The sequence below is a fragment of the Lagopus muta genome, chromosome 12, assembly GCF_023343835.1.
Source record: "Lagopus muta isolate bLagMut1 chromosome 12, bLagMut1 primary, whole genome shotgun sequence".
NCBI lineage: Eukaryota > Metazoa > Chordata > Aves > Galliformes > Phasianidae > Lagopus > Lagopus muta.
Genome location: NC_064444.1, coordinates 16801396 through 16816263, shown reverse-complemented (window position 1 = coordinate 16816263; position 14868 = coordinate 16801396). Strand labels below are relative to the sequence as shown.

The 14868-nt window shown below is 38.3% G+C and overlaps 1 protein-coding gene across 7 annotated transcripts in view; it reads left to right on the top strand.

Moving 5' to 3' along the window:
- Positions 1 to 13805, top strand: part of SLC7A6 (solute carrier family 7 member 6) — a 28166-nt gene extending 14361 nt beyond the window's left edge. For all 7 annotated transcript variants that reach the window (XM_048958440.1, XM_048958442.1, XM_048958445.1 and 4 more), the window contains 5 exons: positions 9275 to 9378; positions 10406 to 10502; positions 11606 to 11755; positions 12469 to 12652; positions 13693 to 13805. In XM_048958440.1, the coding sequence (XP_048814397.1) occupies positions 9275 to 9378; positions 10406 to 10502; positions 11606 to 11755; positions 12469 to 12652; positions 13693 to 13787 (630 nt within the window). In that variant the 3' untranslated portion in view covers positions 13788 to 13805. The remainder of the gene's footprint in view (positions 1 to 9274; positions 9379 to 10405; positions 10503 to 11605; positions 11756 to 12468; positions 12653 to 13692) is intronic.
- Positions 13806 to 14868: the final 1063 nt, after the last annotated feature.

Below are 14868 nucleotides of genomic sequence, written 5' to 3'. Positions count from 1 at the left end.
TTACTCACCCTTCACTTCTTAGGGATGTGTTCCATGTGTTTCTCAAGCGGAACAAAACAGGAGAAAAGTCCTTACTCTCTTGTAGTGCTTCAGTGAATACAGAGAGAAGAAAAGATTCGCCGTGAAAATTTGATCTTAACGTGAAAAATAGTCAATGAAATGATGTGCAATGGTAATGTATGAGCAGACTGAATAAAATAAGCTCAGATACAACTTGTTAATGTGTTTTGCATGGAAGCCAACAAGACTTGTGTGTTTTGTGCTGATTGTAAGTTAGACTCATTAGTACATAATGGTCTTTTCTGTTCCTTCATGCTGTTGTATTTAAAAAGCCCAACATTCTGTTTGGGTATTCACTGGTGTGATGCATATCTGGAGAGGAATGTGTTGCATTAGCTTTTAGCTTTAGTTTAGCTTTACATCTCCTTTTCAATAACTTAAATCCCCATCTTCCCAAGGTTGTATTAATTACAACAACAGCTTTTAGTATTTAAATTGTTTTTTTGTATATGGATAGAAGTTCAAGTCCAATTAAAGTATAAAGCTTCTTAAAATGAAAGTCGGACAAAAGGTGTTTTATACTCAAAGCTGGTCATTATACAAAAGTGAAGGGTTTTTTTTGTTGTTTTGCTTCCTTTTCCTGTGGCTGTATTTCTGATTAATGTATCCTTTAGATTTTATGGGCAAAATCTCACCACCTGTCTGGATATTTACATTGGAGGAAAAGAAATAGCCTTCCTCCCCTTTATATTCCCATGTAGCTTCTAAAATTTAAGTAGCTGGACAATGGACAGAGGGAGTTAAATTAATCAAAATAAAGGAAATACTCACTTGGTTCCCATAGGGGATTATGTGATAAAAGCTGGTTTAGCCAATCAGCAAGCTCTTGTATAAATGCATTTGGGCAGAAGGTTAGGGAAGAGCACTTAGCTGACATATTTAAAACTTGAAGTATTGGGGTTTAATGTAAGCTTGCAAAATAGTTTATGGTAAATGTGAGTTGTAGGCTGTTGTCTCAAAAGTAGTTATGCAGACATTTATTTCAAAACATATCGAAAGCAGATAAATTCTAATCCTTGGCCTCCTCTTAACTTGAATGTAGAGATGGCAAGTTGTCATAAAATGCATCATTACAGACTTGATGAAACACCTCAGAATGAAACAAGAGAAGACAGGGATGGAAAATATTTAATTTTGAGTCAGCATGTAGGAAGGGTCGTGATGTCTCCACAATGTTTCTGTTGTAGGCTATGGTATCCCATACACAGTATCTTTCAGTGCTCTCAATAGTATTTTAAATTCTTCTCTATAATGAATTAATCCAGACAAAACTAAAAGCCGCTACAACTGTCCATCATGAGTTCAGGAAAGCAATACACTATTGTTTTCTTTAGAAGATCTGGAAAATATTTTGTTTTGACAGCAATGAAACTCTCCAGAGCAGGCTGCCCACCAAGAGCACGCTGTGTTTACTGCTCAGCTCCTGGCATTGCCAGCACAGAGGGTTCACACGGCTGTTTGGTGATGGGACCAGGAGGGCTGATCCACCTTGGGAACTTTGAGGGAATGGTTCAGTCTGTGGCCCATCCAGTCCCTGTGGCTGTGGAGAGCAGGTGGTTGCACTGCAGCAGGAATGGGTGACTAGATAAAGAAGGGATCAGGGATGCCTGGACATTAACATGCAGGTGAAACCCAAGGCTAATTCTTTGTGATTTTACCTGTACTTCATATAGTTATTTGACTATATGGTTTTAGATAAATGAGTATATATTTATTTGTGTATGTATACATTTGTGTGTGTATACATATATACACAATATAATCATAATGAAATTGCAGCTCGCAGAAACGATCAGGTCTCCTTTTATAGGATGCATGTGAAAATGGAAGATTAAAAAAAGAAGGAAGGTGACTTAATCCTCAGTAAGCTAATTGCTTGCTGACATGTTAGGTGACTAGAATATAAATGAAAATGTGTTTGAGATTCCAAGGGATTTATGGGTTGTGATAGTTTTAATGGAACTTAATGGGATGATTGACTTTAGACATCTACGGCTGTGCTTTTTCATTAGATCTCAGGATTGCCAAATGCTTGCACTTAAAAGTTTAACTAAACTAAAGGCATAACTGTCTAAAGGCATTTTTGCTGAGATGCTACAGGCTGGCAGTGTTTTGCTGAGTGCCATTTCTTATATCCCTTTTAGAATGAAAAGGTGGAAGTTCAGCTGAACTTAACACGACTCATTAACGATTCCTTTTTGTTGCTGATTCAAATTCAATTGCCCAGTTTTAGAAACCAATTTTAAGCTTGGTCTGCTAATATATTAACAATCAATGTGGGCCTCAGCAAGGAATGGGGTAGAGTAGAACTGGTGATCTGACACACACGCTGTGTAATGCTTGCTGATATTTCAGATTGCAGTAGATGAATGCAGAAGGTGTGCTCTTGGAATATATCCTCTGGTTTAGTGGGTTAGCCTGTCCTGAAAGGGAAGCTGCCCTTAGCTCTGAGTCTGCAGAACAGTGCAAACCATTAAGCAGCAAATGGCAATAACTGGGAGAGTTTCTTCATGAGTGCATTGTAGGCTATGTGAGCAGACCACACGTGATGTGTGACACAGACAGCTGTCGTTTCCTTTTTATCTTGTAAGTAGTGGTTACATAAAATTACTATAAGGAATTTTTAAAGAAAAATTTCAATAATGTTGCTGCATTTCAGAACCTTTTGTGTAGTAAAGCAGCTGCTAAACTTAGCCTGTCTGCATCGATCTGGGTAGGAGTATCTTACATTCATTTCAAACAGCTTTGAGCTACAAGGAGCATGCCACCAGTTTCTAAATGAGGAGAGGAAAGGTTCCAAGTAAAAGAAATGGTAGCAGTAGTGCATCTTTGCACATCACCTCACATTCTGTTTTTCTTAATGGCTGAGAGGTGAAAGAGATCTTACCAAGGACTGATATGAAACTAAACGATATAATGTCCTTCCTTTTAGTTCAGCATGGGCTTTGCTTCTGGTTTAATTCCACTGTCAGAGCTAAGAAACTCGGTTTCTTAAAGTTCTTTCTTTGTTGAAGTAAGTGAAGTAATGTGGCAACAGCTAGCTTAGGAGTCTGCAAATGCTTTTCAGCCATTTGCTGATCATGTGAAAATCACTTCCTTTCTCCTGTCAGTGTTTCAGTTCTCACTTCTGTTTCACTTCTGTATGCAAGCCATCACAACCGCTGCTGTTGAGATTAATGCACATGAATCAGTTCCTCTGTAGCAAAAACACACAGAAAAAAGTGCAGAAATTTTATTTCAGTTTCCCATGGCCTTGAACAGCTATTTCTTGCTATTAAGAGTGCCACTGTAATGTTTGTTCATGAAGAGGGCAGCTGGCTCCTCAGTCACTTGACCTTTTTTGGGCTACCTCATCTTCTAACAGGGAAGAGTGTGCTAGCTGGCATACCCTGTGAACATAGCTTGTTCCCTGCTTCTTCTGTGTGGTCATGTCTTTTTTTCTTTTTTCTGTCTGGTTGATTGCATTCATACAGTGGGTAGCATTTAGCAGCTTGCTTCCAGTCAGAAAAATTAAAAATGCTTTGTGATAGAAGCAGCTGATTGCTCTGCATAGCTGGCTGTCATCTTCCACGAGGCTGTACAGCTCAGCCATCTTTATTCCCAATCTACAGCCAATTTCAGCTGTGTCTTTGAATTCTATCTTGTGAATCTGGCACTGATCAGTCCAACTTAACCTGGTGTGCTCATATTCTAAAACAGGCTTGCTTTGCTTTGGCATACCTCCTCCTCCAGTGAGATAGAAACGTGGGAGTCTGTGTGACTTAATGGTTTAAATTTTCCATGGTGGATAGTTGAACAACTTTTGAAATGTTCTTTTTTCTGAATTTAGCCAGAAATTGCCAAGTTACTATCAGACCTTGTGTGTTATTTGCCTTACTTCATTTGGCCAGTCAGTGGCTTCTTTCCTGAAGAGGGAAACTTGCTTGTCTTTAGCTGCCTGTTCACATCCACTATCCTTAGTTATGCTCACACCTTCCAGTAAGGTCCCTTTGGATGAAATGCATGTTCTGTACCTTATAATGGAAGAACTGTTTATTAGAATTATCAATAATACAAGGAGATAATTATGCCTCTTTAAATAATTCGACCAACAGAATGGCAGATGAAACAAGAATGACAGGAGATCTGAACAATTTTTTCTTTAATGCCTTTCTATGTCACCTTTATGATTTTCTGGCAGTGCTTCCAGTTGATATTCTCCCTCTCTCCTGTCTTTATAATACGCAACAATAAATCTAACTTGGTCAAACTGAGCAGATATCATACAGTATCGTGACAAATGTGATCTATGACAGTAAGAAACCTGATGTGCTCAGTGGCTTTTTTATTTGGGCAGCTTCCTGATCACCATAGATCATGGTCTATGTTTCCCTTAGGAATTAGCCCCTTAAAGGCCTGAGAAGCTGAAAACTGAGAAAACAGTTCAGTCTGCCAAATCTTGTAACGCGTGGATGTGTTTATACTCTGCCTCAAGAGAGAAGTCATAACAGAATTAATTGCACTTCCTGATACTAGCCAGACTGCTCATTATCTCTTTCACATTATATATGAGGTAAATATGGGTAAGAATGTTGTAGAACTGAGCCTGGAAAAACTTGCATGTGCAGTGAGGTTTTGAAATGAGCTATTTAAAGAGGCTCTGTAGATACCTTTTAAGCCTTCCTAATCAAAATACCTCAGTCTTTCAGTGTAGCTTTGTATAAATTTCTGGTTCCTGTTAGATTACATTCTCTTTGCATTTATCCATCTGATCAGCACTGTATTTCTGACTTGCCAGCATTGCTTGCAGTCTGTGCTCTCAATGCAGTCTGACATTTTTCATGTGCACTTTTATGTGCAGCCATATGATGGATGAACGAAGCAATTCTCATCTTCTATTTCCTAAAACAAACGTGGGTCATTCTGATTGTCTTGTGTGCCTGAATTACTGGGTGTGAGGTGGGATCCTGTGTGCTTTGTTGTGGCAGCTCTTTGTGTGGGATAACTCCTGCTGCATTTGGCTCAGGGCATTCATATAGAACTATTGTTTGGACACTTAGAAGGATAAAATATTCTTGCAGCCATTCACTGAATACCAGCTGATGATCATGAGATCAAACTAAGCCAGGTCACAAATGTAGTTAAATTAGTCATTCACGTCTTTAAATGAAGCTGTAATTCAATAGTTCTTCTGGGAATGAAGCATAACATTGTGAGGAAATGAAGGCAGTTCAGCTGAGAAGTGCATGGCTGGGAGCACCTGACTTCTTTCTTCATTATTTTTCCTTGTTGATGGTCTGGGAAGAAAGTCAGAATGAAGGAAGTGATTCTAGGTACGTGTCTCTCTACACTGTGTGTGTATGTATGTGTATCTTACATGTCCAATGTATGGGAGGGCAGAAAAAGACATTATCTTTAATTGCAAGTGCTGCATAAGCCACTGAATTCTTTTATGTTTCCTGGCTATTAGGAACAGTTGTAGTTGAAGTCTGGGCTACAGGGCTTGACAGACTATAGCAGAGATGACAATTTAATCTCTTAATCCTTCTTGCTCTTTAGACTTTCTCAGAAGAAACCTGAGAAGAAATCCATCCCCATAGTGGTGGCTTTCTCCTGTTATGGTGGACTAAATGCTTCTGCTATAGCTGCCTCCAGGTAGGCTCCTCTGTCATCCTCCACATACCCCTCCAAATGCTCTATTCTTTCCCCTGTTGCCAGCTCATTTGTTTTTATAAATGCACTGCACTGCTCCCAGAAGTAGTGGTAGTTAAAGTGGAATTGGTCAGATGCTCAGTTCAGAGCCCAGCCCCAGCTCATTTATGGAGGATTCATGGTTGTAAAACTACAGTGTTAGCAGAAAGCAGCCACTAACTCTTCTCCCTCCCCTTTTATTTTCTCTTGGCATACTGCACGTGGTGTATGTGCTTGATAACTTGACTGTTTCCTGTACTTTTCTCTGTCCTTCTTATGCAGAATAACCATCTGTTGTGCACGCAGTTGAATGCTTATCATGGCCACTTTTAGCTTTCAGTAACATCCCCTGATAAAGAAGCACTATAGCATAGCCTTGGTGATGACATTTCTTAGCATCTGTCAAAATAAAGTGTTGGAGGATTTACTGGTATGGAAGTGAGGGATAGAAGTGTGATTTATGCATTAGTAGTAATGTAAGAACTTGGCTGATTTTTTTTTTAGTTATATTTTTTAATGTTGAAAGCAAGATGAGAAAACAGCTGCACAAAACCTTTGGGACTATACCTGTCATGTTAAGCTAGGCACTACCTCTACTAGGTACTATCTCTAGAAAGTTTACTTCAGATACCTTTCAACTGAGCAACTAAGTTTTGCTGAAAGATCATTTAGCAGACAGATCTACTTGGCAGACCAAGCTGAACTTTATGGATCATTCTGAATTAAAATACTCTTTTGCCTTTCCTTACTTAGTAAAGTGAAGCTCTTGCTGTTAATCCTCCACCCTCTGTTCTCTCAAGAATCTCATTCAGAGCATTAGAAAATAAATCAGAAATGACAGTGGGGATAAAGGCCCTGAGTGGGTTACTCTCTCTTTCAAAGGGGCTGACTGGTACAGGTCCAGGAAAATTAATGATTTAGCCTTTGAGATGGATCAGTAGTTCTTACGTATCTTAGTGTCACAGGTCTGCTTCTGGAATACACTGACTGTGCAACATCTTCATCTGTGTATGTTCTGTGGAAGTGATACCATGGATACCTTAGTATCAGTGATACCTTAATGCTCTCTGGGTTTTACTGCCCATATGACTGACTTCTGTTTTTCAAGATGTGTGAAATAACATTAGCACATCTCAGAAAGATGGGATATGCATGATAGGATGGAAATGGACTTGAGTTAGTTTTACATTTGGCATCCTGCAATGGCCCTATACTAAATGTTCCAAAAGGAATTGGAAAACACAAAGAACAAACACAAACCTGCTTTTGGGGAAATGGATTCTCCAGCTAGTTTGCATCCTTAGCATAAGACTACATCCTTACATTTTCCTCCTTTTTTTTTTTTTTAACTGCAGCTGTTAATGTTACTTACACAAATGCTTATCATTTAAGCAACCTTACTAAACAGCTTAATCACATTGAGTGATTTCTGTATTTTAGCTTTGCATATTGAAAAAATCCTCTGACAGTTACAAGGTTGGTATCTAACTTCAGTTGCTGTTTGGCTTTGGAAATGAGGCACTCCTGGCGTAAGTCATCCTTTAAAATGATTGAACATCCTTGTAACAGTTGTCTGTTAGAGTTTTCAGCCAGTTCTCATTCTTAACCTGTTCTGGAGAAGTTGTAATGCTTTCACTGGGTTATTACAAGATGTGTTCTGCTTTGTGAGATCAGTTTGGTCAGAGCTGCATTTAGAGCTGATAAAGATCTGAGAGAAGCACTGAATTCTTGTAATTAATCTTGAGCAGCAAAAGTCTTTCATACATATTATTAATGTAAATTATTATTTGCTTTTTTTGTTTCGGTGGACTGAAAATGGGCAATCCATGGTACCCAGTTTTTGTAACTTCTGTGGGACTTTGTGTGTGCGTGTTTTTCTTCCCCCCTGTGATGATGTTGCATTTTGAGGGAACATATGCTAATGTGCCCAAAAAAGGAGAAGCAATGCTTAGTAAGAATTAGGTTGAGTTTCACAGTTAACTTTGAACCTTTTGGCAACGCTCTCACTGAAGCAATCGTGTGCTTTTGTGCTGTTCCTTAGCAGCAGGAAATCCTATTGTCTTTGAGGTTGAACTAGATCCAACAAAAGGATGGAATATTTTCCTTCTTAATGTGGATGGTAGTGTACAGCTAAGCAGAATGGGATTCTGAACCTTCACCTGGATGATGTGAAGAACAAAGCACTTCTGTCAGCCCAGACAAAAAAAAAAAAAAGCAGGAAACTTTTACTGACATAAAACCAAAACTTGGCCAGTTAATTATTCTGCATTACATTGAAGCTATATGCAGAGTTTTGCTTAGAAAAAGTCACTCATTGCCTAAAATAAATAAATAAAAAATCAATTGAATGTAATGTAGGTTTTAATCAAACCATTCCAAAATCATATCATAATATGGTATCATAAACATATCATAATGCATTGCTTTTGTTAATCTTGTTCCTGGAACAGCCAAATCAAAAATTGACCACTGTTAAAGCCAGCTTTATATCCTACCAACAAAGGTAATTCACTTTGACTGGACTTCCTAGCTCATAAAAAAAAGGTAATAAAGAGTAGTGGTTCAAAGGGGAGACCAACAGGGAGATGGTTCGAAGGATCAGGATATTAAAAACTGATCCAAAGGGAAAGTTTGTAGTAGAAAAGACAGATCTGTAGAAAGCTGAGCTAGATTATAGGCTTCTTGTGTCTGATGGCCTTGAAAACAGTAAAGAGAGCTGAAGGAGTGATATGAAGAGAGGTTTGTAAGATACGCGACTGCTACCTGCTGAGATGTGACATTTTTACTGTGTATGTCCTAATCCCCACGAAATCTTGGTGGCGGTGTTTTTGAATACACTTGTGTAATTCATATATTGCTTTTCAATAGTGATTTAGTGCCAATGCAGGCCTTACCCCATCACTACTTTGACTGTTAGTTTGCATCAGGAGAAGGAATAATGGAAGTAATGAGCTGTCATAGATAGGATGCAGATTACTATCTATGTGTGCTGTGCTTCTCTGATCACTGCTGTTCAGTGCCTCTTACTGCTTGCTGTGAAATCATGGGCTTCAGGCTCCTTAGCACTGTGCTACGGAAGGTCACATGCAGCTGGCCTGCAGTATTGCCTAGCACCACTAATAAAGGTCTGAAAAACTACTTCCTCTATTAGCTGTGAGACTAGAGCCCAGAGGTCCTGATGACAGAGCTAAAGAGCAAAAACAAGTTGGATAGGAAATTGGAAAAGCAAGAGAATAGTCAATATGCTATACTTGAGTTCATTAATATGTTAGACATAATCAGATGTACAAAATTAGTGAGAAAATTGTCATGAGAACACTCCTGTCTTTTGTGAGAACTATTTTGTGAACAGAAAATGTGAGTCCAGGTGCTTGGGTAAAGAGTTCTGTTCTTGTTCAGAATGAAGAAATGAGAAATGCTGTGTGCTGCATTGTCCCTACTATGTTATTATTTTTCCATATAAACTTACAGTAAAAGCTTTGATTATGTTGTTTTACATCAGTTTTGTTACAGATATTTTCATGTTTGCTTTTTCTTTTATCAGACATTTGCTGACGAGGTGTTTGGTATCTTCAGCTGGACAATTCCAATTGCTGTAGCCTTTTCTTGTTTTGGTGGACTTAATGCTTCAATTCTAGCATCGTCAAGGTATCTCTTTTTGTTTAAAAAGTGTTCTGCAGTATTCCTGTGTGTTACTATTGCACTCATCTGTTGTGAGGGCAAAAGCGGTGTCAAACTGGAACCTGTAACAAATAGCTGCAGTAAAACGACAGATGACGTAAACCACAGTGTGGTAAATGTAGCACTGCCCTAAGCACTGCCTGACTTCCCTAAAGCTTCTGTATGACGTAGAGTACAATTAAAGGTCAAACGAATGTTGTCAAGGAGGAAAGTTCTCATGTCTTTTAAATATTTGAATTGAATTATCATCCACTTCACTTGATAAGAGTTCTTACAGCAAGTTCTTGTTTTTAAACGTATTCACTTTGAACTTACTTTGTAATCTAGTATCTTTTTCTCCAAGTAAAAGTTTTGAAAGTCGTTGCTGTTAAGCTTTAGCCCAAAACCATAGAATATGGTAGAATCTTTTTTCCTGAGCCCTGATTATAGGCGTAGCTACTGGCTTTAAATAGATTTGTCCTAGCATTTTGATACCCTTCCCCTTCACTGTATATATGCACAGTGTCTCTATGTAGAACAAACACAACCTGGTGAGATCACATAGAGCAATTTATGGCTGACAGTAAAGTCAGACACGATTGGTTTATGACCAGACCTGCAGAAAGATCTCACTAAACTATACACCCATCTCTTCTGGCTGTCACTGAAAACTGTTCTGCTGTGAACTGCAATGTCTTCAACAATAGCTTTCAGATATATATACATTTTTTATAGTGATAGGGCTTTATTTCATTTTCTATAGACATTATTTCATATGGAGGATGGTTTTCTAAGAAGTGGTTGTTAATGACATGTTCCTAAAAGCCTATATATCTTTTTAATGGTAGTTGTAAAGTGCACTTTATAGGAGAGGCTGAGTCCATTTTCTAGTTTAAAGTACGAAATTTTGGAGTGTAAACACATATATAGAATGCTATTGGTTTGTTTCTGTAATTTGTTCTTTCTGGACTTATGGCCTCAATATCTACTTTGTGATTTGTTTTTTTTTTTAAAGGCTGTTTTTTGTAGGATCTCGGGAAGGTCACCTTCCTGATCTGTTGTCTATGATCCATGTAGAGAGGTTCACACCTGTGCCAGCACTGCTTTTCAATGTAAGTAATTTTTATTTTCAACAGTCTAGATCCCTATGAACTATATAAAAGAAAACCTTGTTTCTACATAGGCTGGAACGAGGCAATAGAAGAAACTCAGTACAAAACTGAGTAACAGTCTCAAAAAGAGTTTCTTAACTGGAAAACAAACAAAAAACAAACAAAAACAACAAGCAACCCACAACCTGCTGTACTCCTGTTACAGTCAAAAAAATCAGCACAGTGGAAGGGGGATATGGGAGCAAGTAGCAGAGGGACTAACACAAATGGAATGGTGTTACAGAAGAGAAGTACTCACCCATCTCTGAAGATTAGGCTCACAAAGAAAACTCCACAAGGGAGGAATCTGCAACCAGAGATCCTTCCCCAGAGGCAGCCAGCCCTTAAATGGCACCTAAGAGAGGTGCAGCCAGGCTCCACCCCTTCCTGTCACACAGCTGAACTGCATTCACCTGTGCTCCCAGGGCTGACCAGGTCCTTTCCCCAGGTGCTCCATCAGTGGTTCAGGCCGTGACTCAACAGTTCCCATACAACTAACAACAAAGAAAGTTGAAAGTGACTGAATGTGATTGGATTACTTTGTTTGGTGACTGTTGTGTAAGATCTGTTAGCAGACTTGTTTCCTCTAAGCTAAATACAGATAAAACAGTTCATAAAATTAGTATGTGGCTTCTGTATGCAAAGTAAGCTGCAGATGAAGATATTAAAATTGAGTTACTGTATAACCTATCATGCTGATAAAAACCTCTAATGGATACTAAAGAATTATTACAAACTGATATGGAGTAAGAAATTATTTCTTCTAATCGTGGGTAAATTGTAAGAAGCGTCGTACTTGTACTCCTGCCTGCATGGGAAACATCAGTACATCTCAGCAGTGGGGATACTCAGAAATAATTGTTCAGTTGATGGCACAAGGCAGAACTTCAGATTGACTATCATCACCAGCACAGGGTGATTTCTGAGACTGCAGATTTTGAGGGAGGCATAAAATCGTATCGAACACCAAGGAGAGAAGGATGGTGTTGATTTAATGCAAAAGCAGCATAAGCAGTGTGTTTCAAACTTCTCTTGTTCATCCCAGTCCTATTCTTTTCTGACAGTGTGCTATGACCCTAATTTACCTGGCTGTGCAAGATGTCTTCAAGCTTATTAATTACTTCAGTTTCAGTTACTGGTTTTTTGTTGGTCTGTCTATTGCTGGTCAATTATATCTACGTTGGAAGGAACCAAATCGAGCCAGGCCACTGAAGGTAAAATTTACTTATACAGAGTTGTTTTAAACCCCTCTATTTTCTGTAACTTTAGTGCACTAAGATCTGTACCATGCTTGTTATGCCCAAAGCTTACAAGTTGATAGGACACAAAATGTCTTCCACATTCTCCAGTGGAACATAGCTTGTTAGCTAGGTGAGAATAAGTAGGTATTGTAATAGTGTGCTCTCTTTTTGTATGTTAGTTCAGGCAGTATCCCATCTCTCTGTCAACTGAAAATGTCCAGTAGGCTAATGTAGTAGGGAACCTTTTTTTCCTTAAAATAGTTTCATTAGATAGAAATCTCAAGTTAGGAATGCAGACCACATTTAACTCTGTTGGTGTTTCAGTTTAATATCTGAGCCTCTTACCATCATCTCCTACCTAAAGTTTATATGCCCCGTGACAAAGTCCTCGTTTCCTCTGATTGAATGGATTTGTTTAAAAGCATACAATTCTGCTACACACTTTCTTTGGACACAGAGGACGTACCATACCTCATTTTGCCTCACAATTTTTAGCAGCTGTTGTCTTGAAGATTTCATACTATTGTTGTTGTTTTTTAATGGTTTTAAATAACCAGACATACAAGAGGAAGAACAAACTATTTCACAAACAGATTCAGAGAGAAGAGACTGTAACTGTCACCAAAACACATGCAATTGTAGATAATAGTTATGTCAAAACATTGTGTTATGTTTTCTGTCTCCAGCTCAGTGTGGTTTTCCCAATAATATTCTGCATATGCTCAGTATTTCTCGTGGTTGTGCCGCTCTATAGTGACACCATCAATTCACTGATTGGAATTGCCATTGCTTTATCTGGGATTCCAGTCTTTTTCCTGGGAGTCTATTTACCTGCCTCAAGGAGACCTCAGATTATCAACAAGATTTTAGGTAAGTCTCTTCATAGATGTAGATGTTATTAGGAAAGAGAAAAATGTAGTGGGTAAATCTGAGTTCTTTGATGAAAAGAGTTGTGGTGGATTGACTCCAACTGGTTGTTCAGCACCCACAGAGCTCCCCACCCTCTGCAGCAGGATGGGGGAAAGGGTAGGAAGAAGAACAGCAAGAAAACAGTGTTGCTGGCACTGTTTTAGCTACAAATCTAAAGCATAGCACCATATGGTCTGCTATGAAGAATGTTATCTGCATCCCAGCTAGACCTAGTGAAAAGGGATACTGATTTTATGCTTGCTTATATATTCAATTTTTATTCACTTTTTTTTTAATTCATTAAAATACCATCCTCTTTCTGCAGATTTTGTCCTCAGTTTTTAAACACCCTGGTCTCATCAAGCACATGAAAAGTTTTTTGTTTTTTTTTTTAATTACGGCTGATTAATGTAAAAGAGCTGGATGTTCTTGGCAATGCAAATAACCTGTCTTGCTGTAATGTATCAGTCGCTTAAAGATGCTGTTTGTGTCAGATACAGATTGAATTTTCCTTCAGTTGAATTACTGCAGTTAAATGATACATTTCTTTCCAGCAGTGCTCTGTTATCATTACTGAGAAAGCCATAATGAGGGATGTGGGAAGGAAGATTTATAGCATAATCCTGGAATGTAACAGGATGTGCTGCTGCAGCAGTTAGTGCATATGTAAATACTCAATAATATTGTCATTGTGTGTTTTGTTTTGCTTTGCTTTTTCTTCTACCAATTTTACACTCTTAGTTATAGGGAAAAAAAGATTTTATTTCAGTAACTGGCAGAGTGCTTGAGAGGAAAAACACCCTAGGCTAGAGATAATGAAATCAACAGGACAACTTTAAGTATTGTTTGAAAATACTGAGTGCTTTCTTTTGTGGTTTGTACTTCCCTTAACAGAAGTGAGCCAGCATTCTTGACAATTAACTGTCATTATTTGTGTACATGTTGTATAATTACAGTTGAGATGAGCACGAGTTCTGATCTGTCTTTTATTTCCTCTGCAGATGTAGTCACACGAAACATGCAGCTGCTCTGTTGCTGTGTTTTAACGGAGATGGACACAAGTGAAGAAAAGAAATTAGAAAACAAATCTAACTAAAATTTGAAAGCCATTCTAAGAACAGAAAGGAGTAAAGTGATTACAGCAGTGAAAGGGAATAAATGGAACTGGAAAAAGTGGGAAAACTGTTTCCGCTCATCTCTCAGAGTACTTGCAGATAGAATCCTGCATAGACCGTGCCCTCATGTCATCCCCTCACACTGAGATGTATTTCAGGGCATGTTATCATTGGATAATTATTACCTACTCATTTCAGGTACACAAGCTACACGTAAATACTCTTCATTCTGAATTTTCTTCAGAATTGCTAGTAAAATGGTAAGAGCTAATGGATCAAATCAGATTTCTGCAGAAACTGCAAGTGAAGTAATGCATTTTTAACTGAACTGAAAATCACTTTGAGTCAAAGGACTGGAAGCCATTTCCAACTTAATTATAATGGATGTTTGCATGAAATGATTTGCTGTGCCATCTCAGTTCTTATCCCAGAAGACAGCTGGCCGCATCACACCATGTAATTTGTCATTACTAGCAGAAAAATGAATCAAGTTGTGCTACTGTGTTTAAGACTTCTATCCCTTCAAGAGAAACTTACCATTTCCATATGCTGCATGGAAATGTGGTATCTATCTGTAGCAAGAATTTAATCAACAAAGCACCTTTCCAATGATACAAATTCCTTGATGCTGAAGATTTGATTTAGGATTCAGTGATTATGTTTTCTTTCTTTCCTGTCAGGCTGTTAGTACGTGGTCATCTACTACACGGTTATATGGAACTTTCATAATTAAAATGTTCAGTCTGAAGCTTGTAAGCATTTGTTTCTGAACTGTTTCTGCGAACGCACATTCGCAATGTTACTTCAGTCAGAAAAATCCCCATCTGAGTTTCATTGTTGTTCACTAGGAAATGACTGTCCATAAACTCACAGAACAGACCACTGTTGTAGCAAACACAATGGTCCATGGCAGCAACTATATCTTGAAAACTAAGTGGCAGGAAAAAAAATAAGAATGAAAACATGAAACCAGGAATAAGTAGTAGTGTCTTATGGACTGATCCAATCAGCAATATGTGTAACTTCACAGCTCTAAGCCTAACAGTAGGACACTGCTACTGA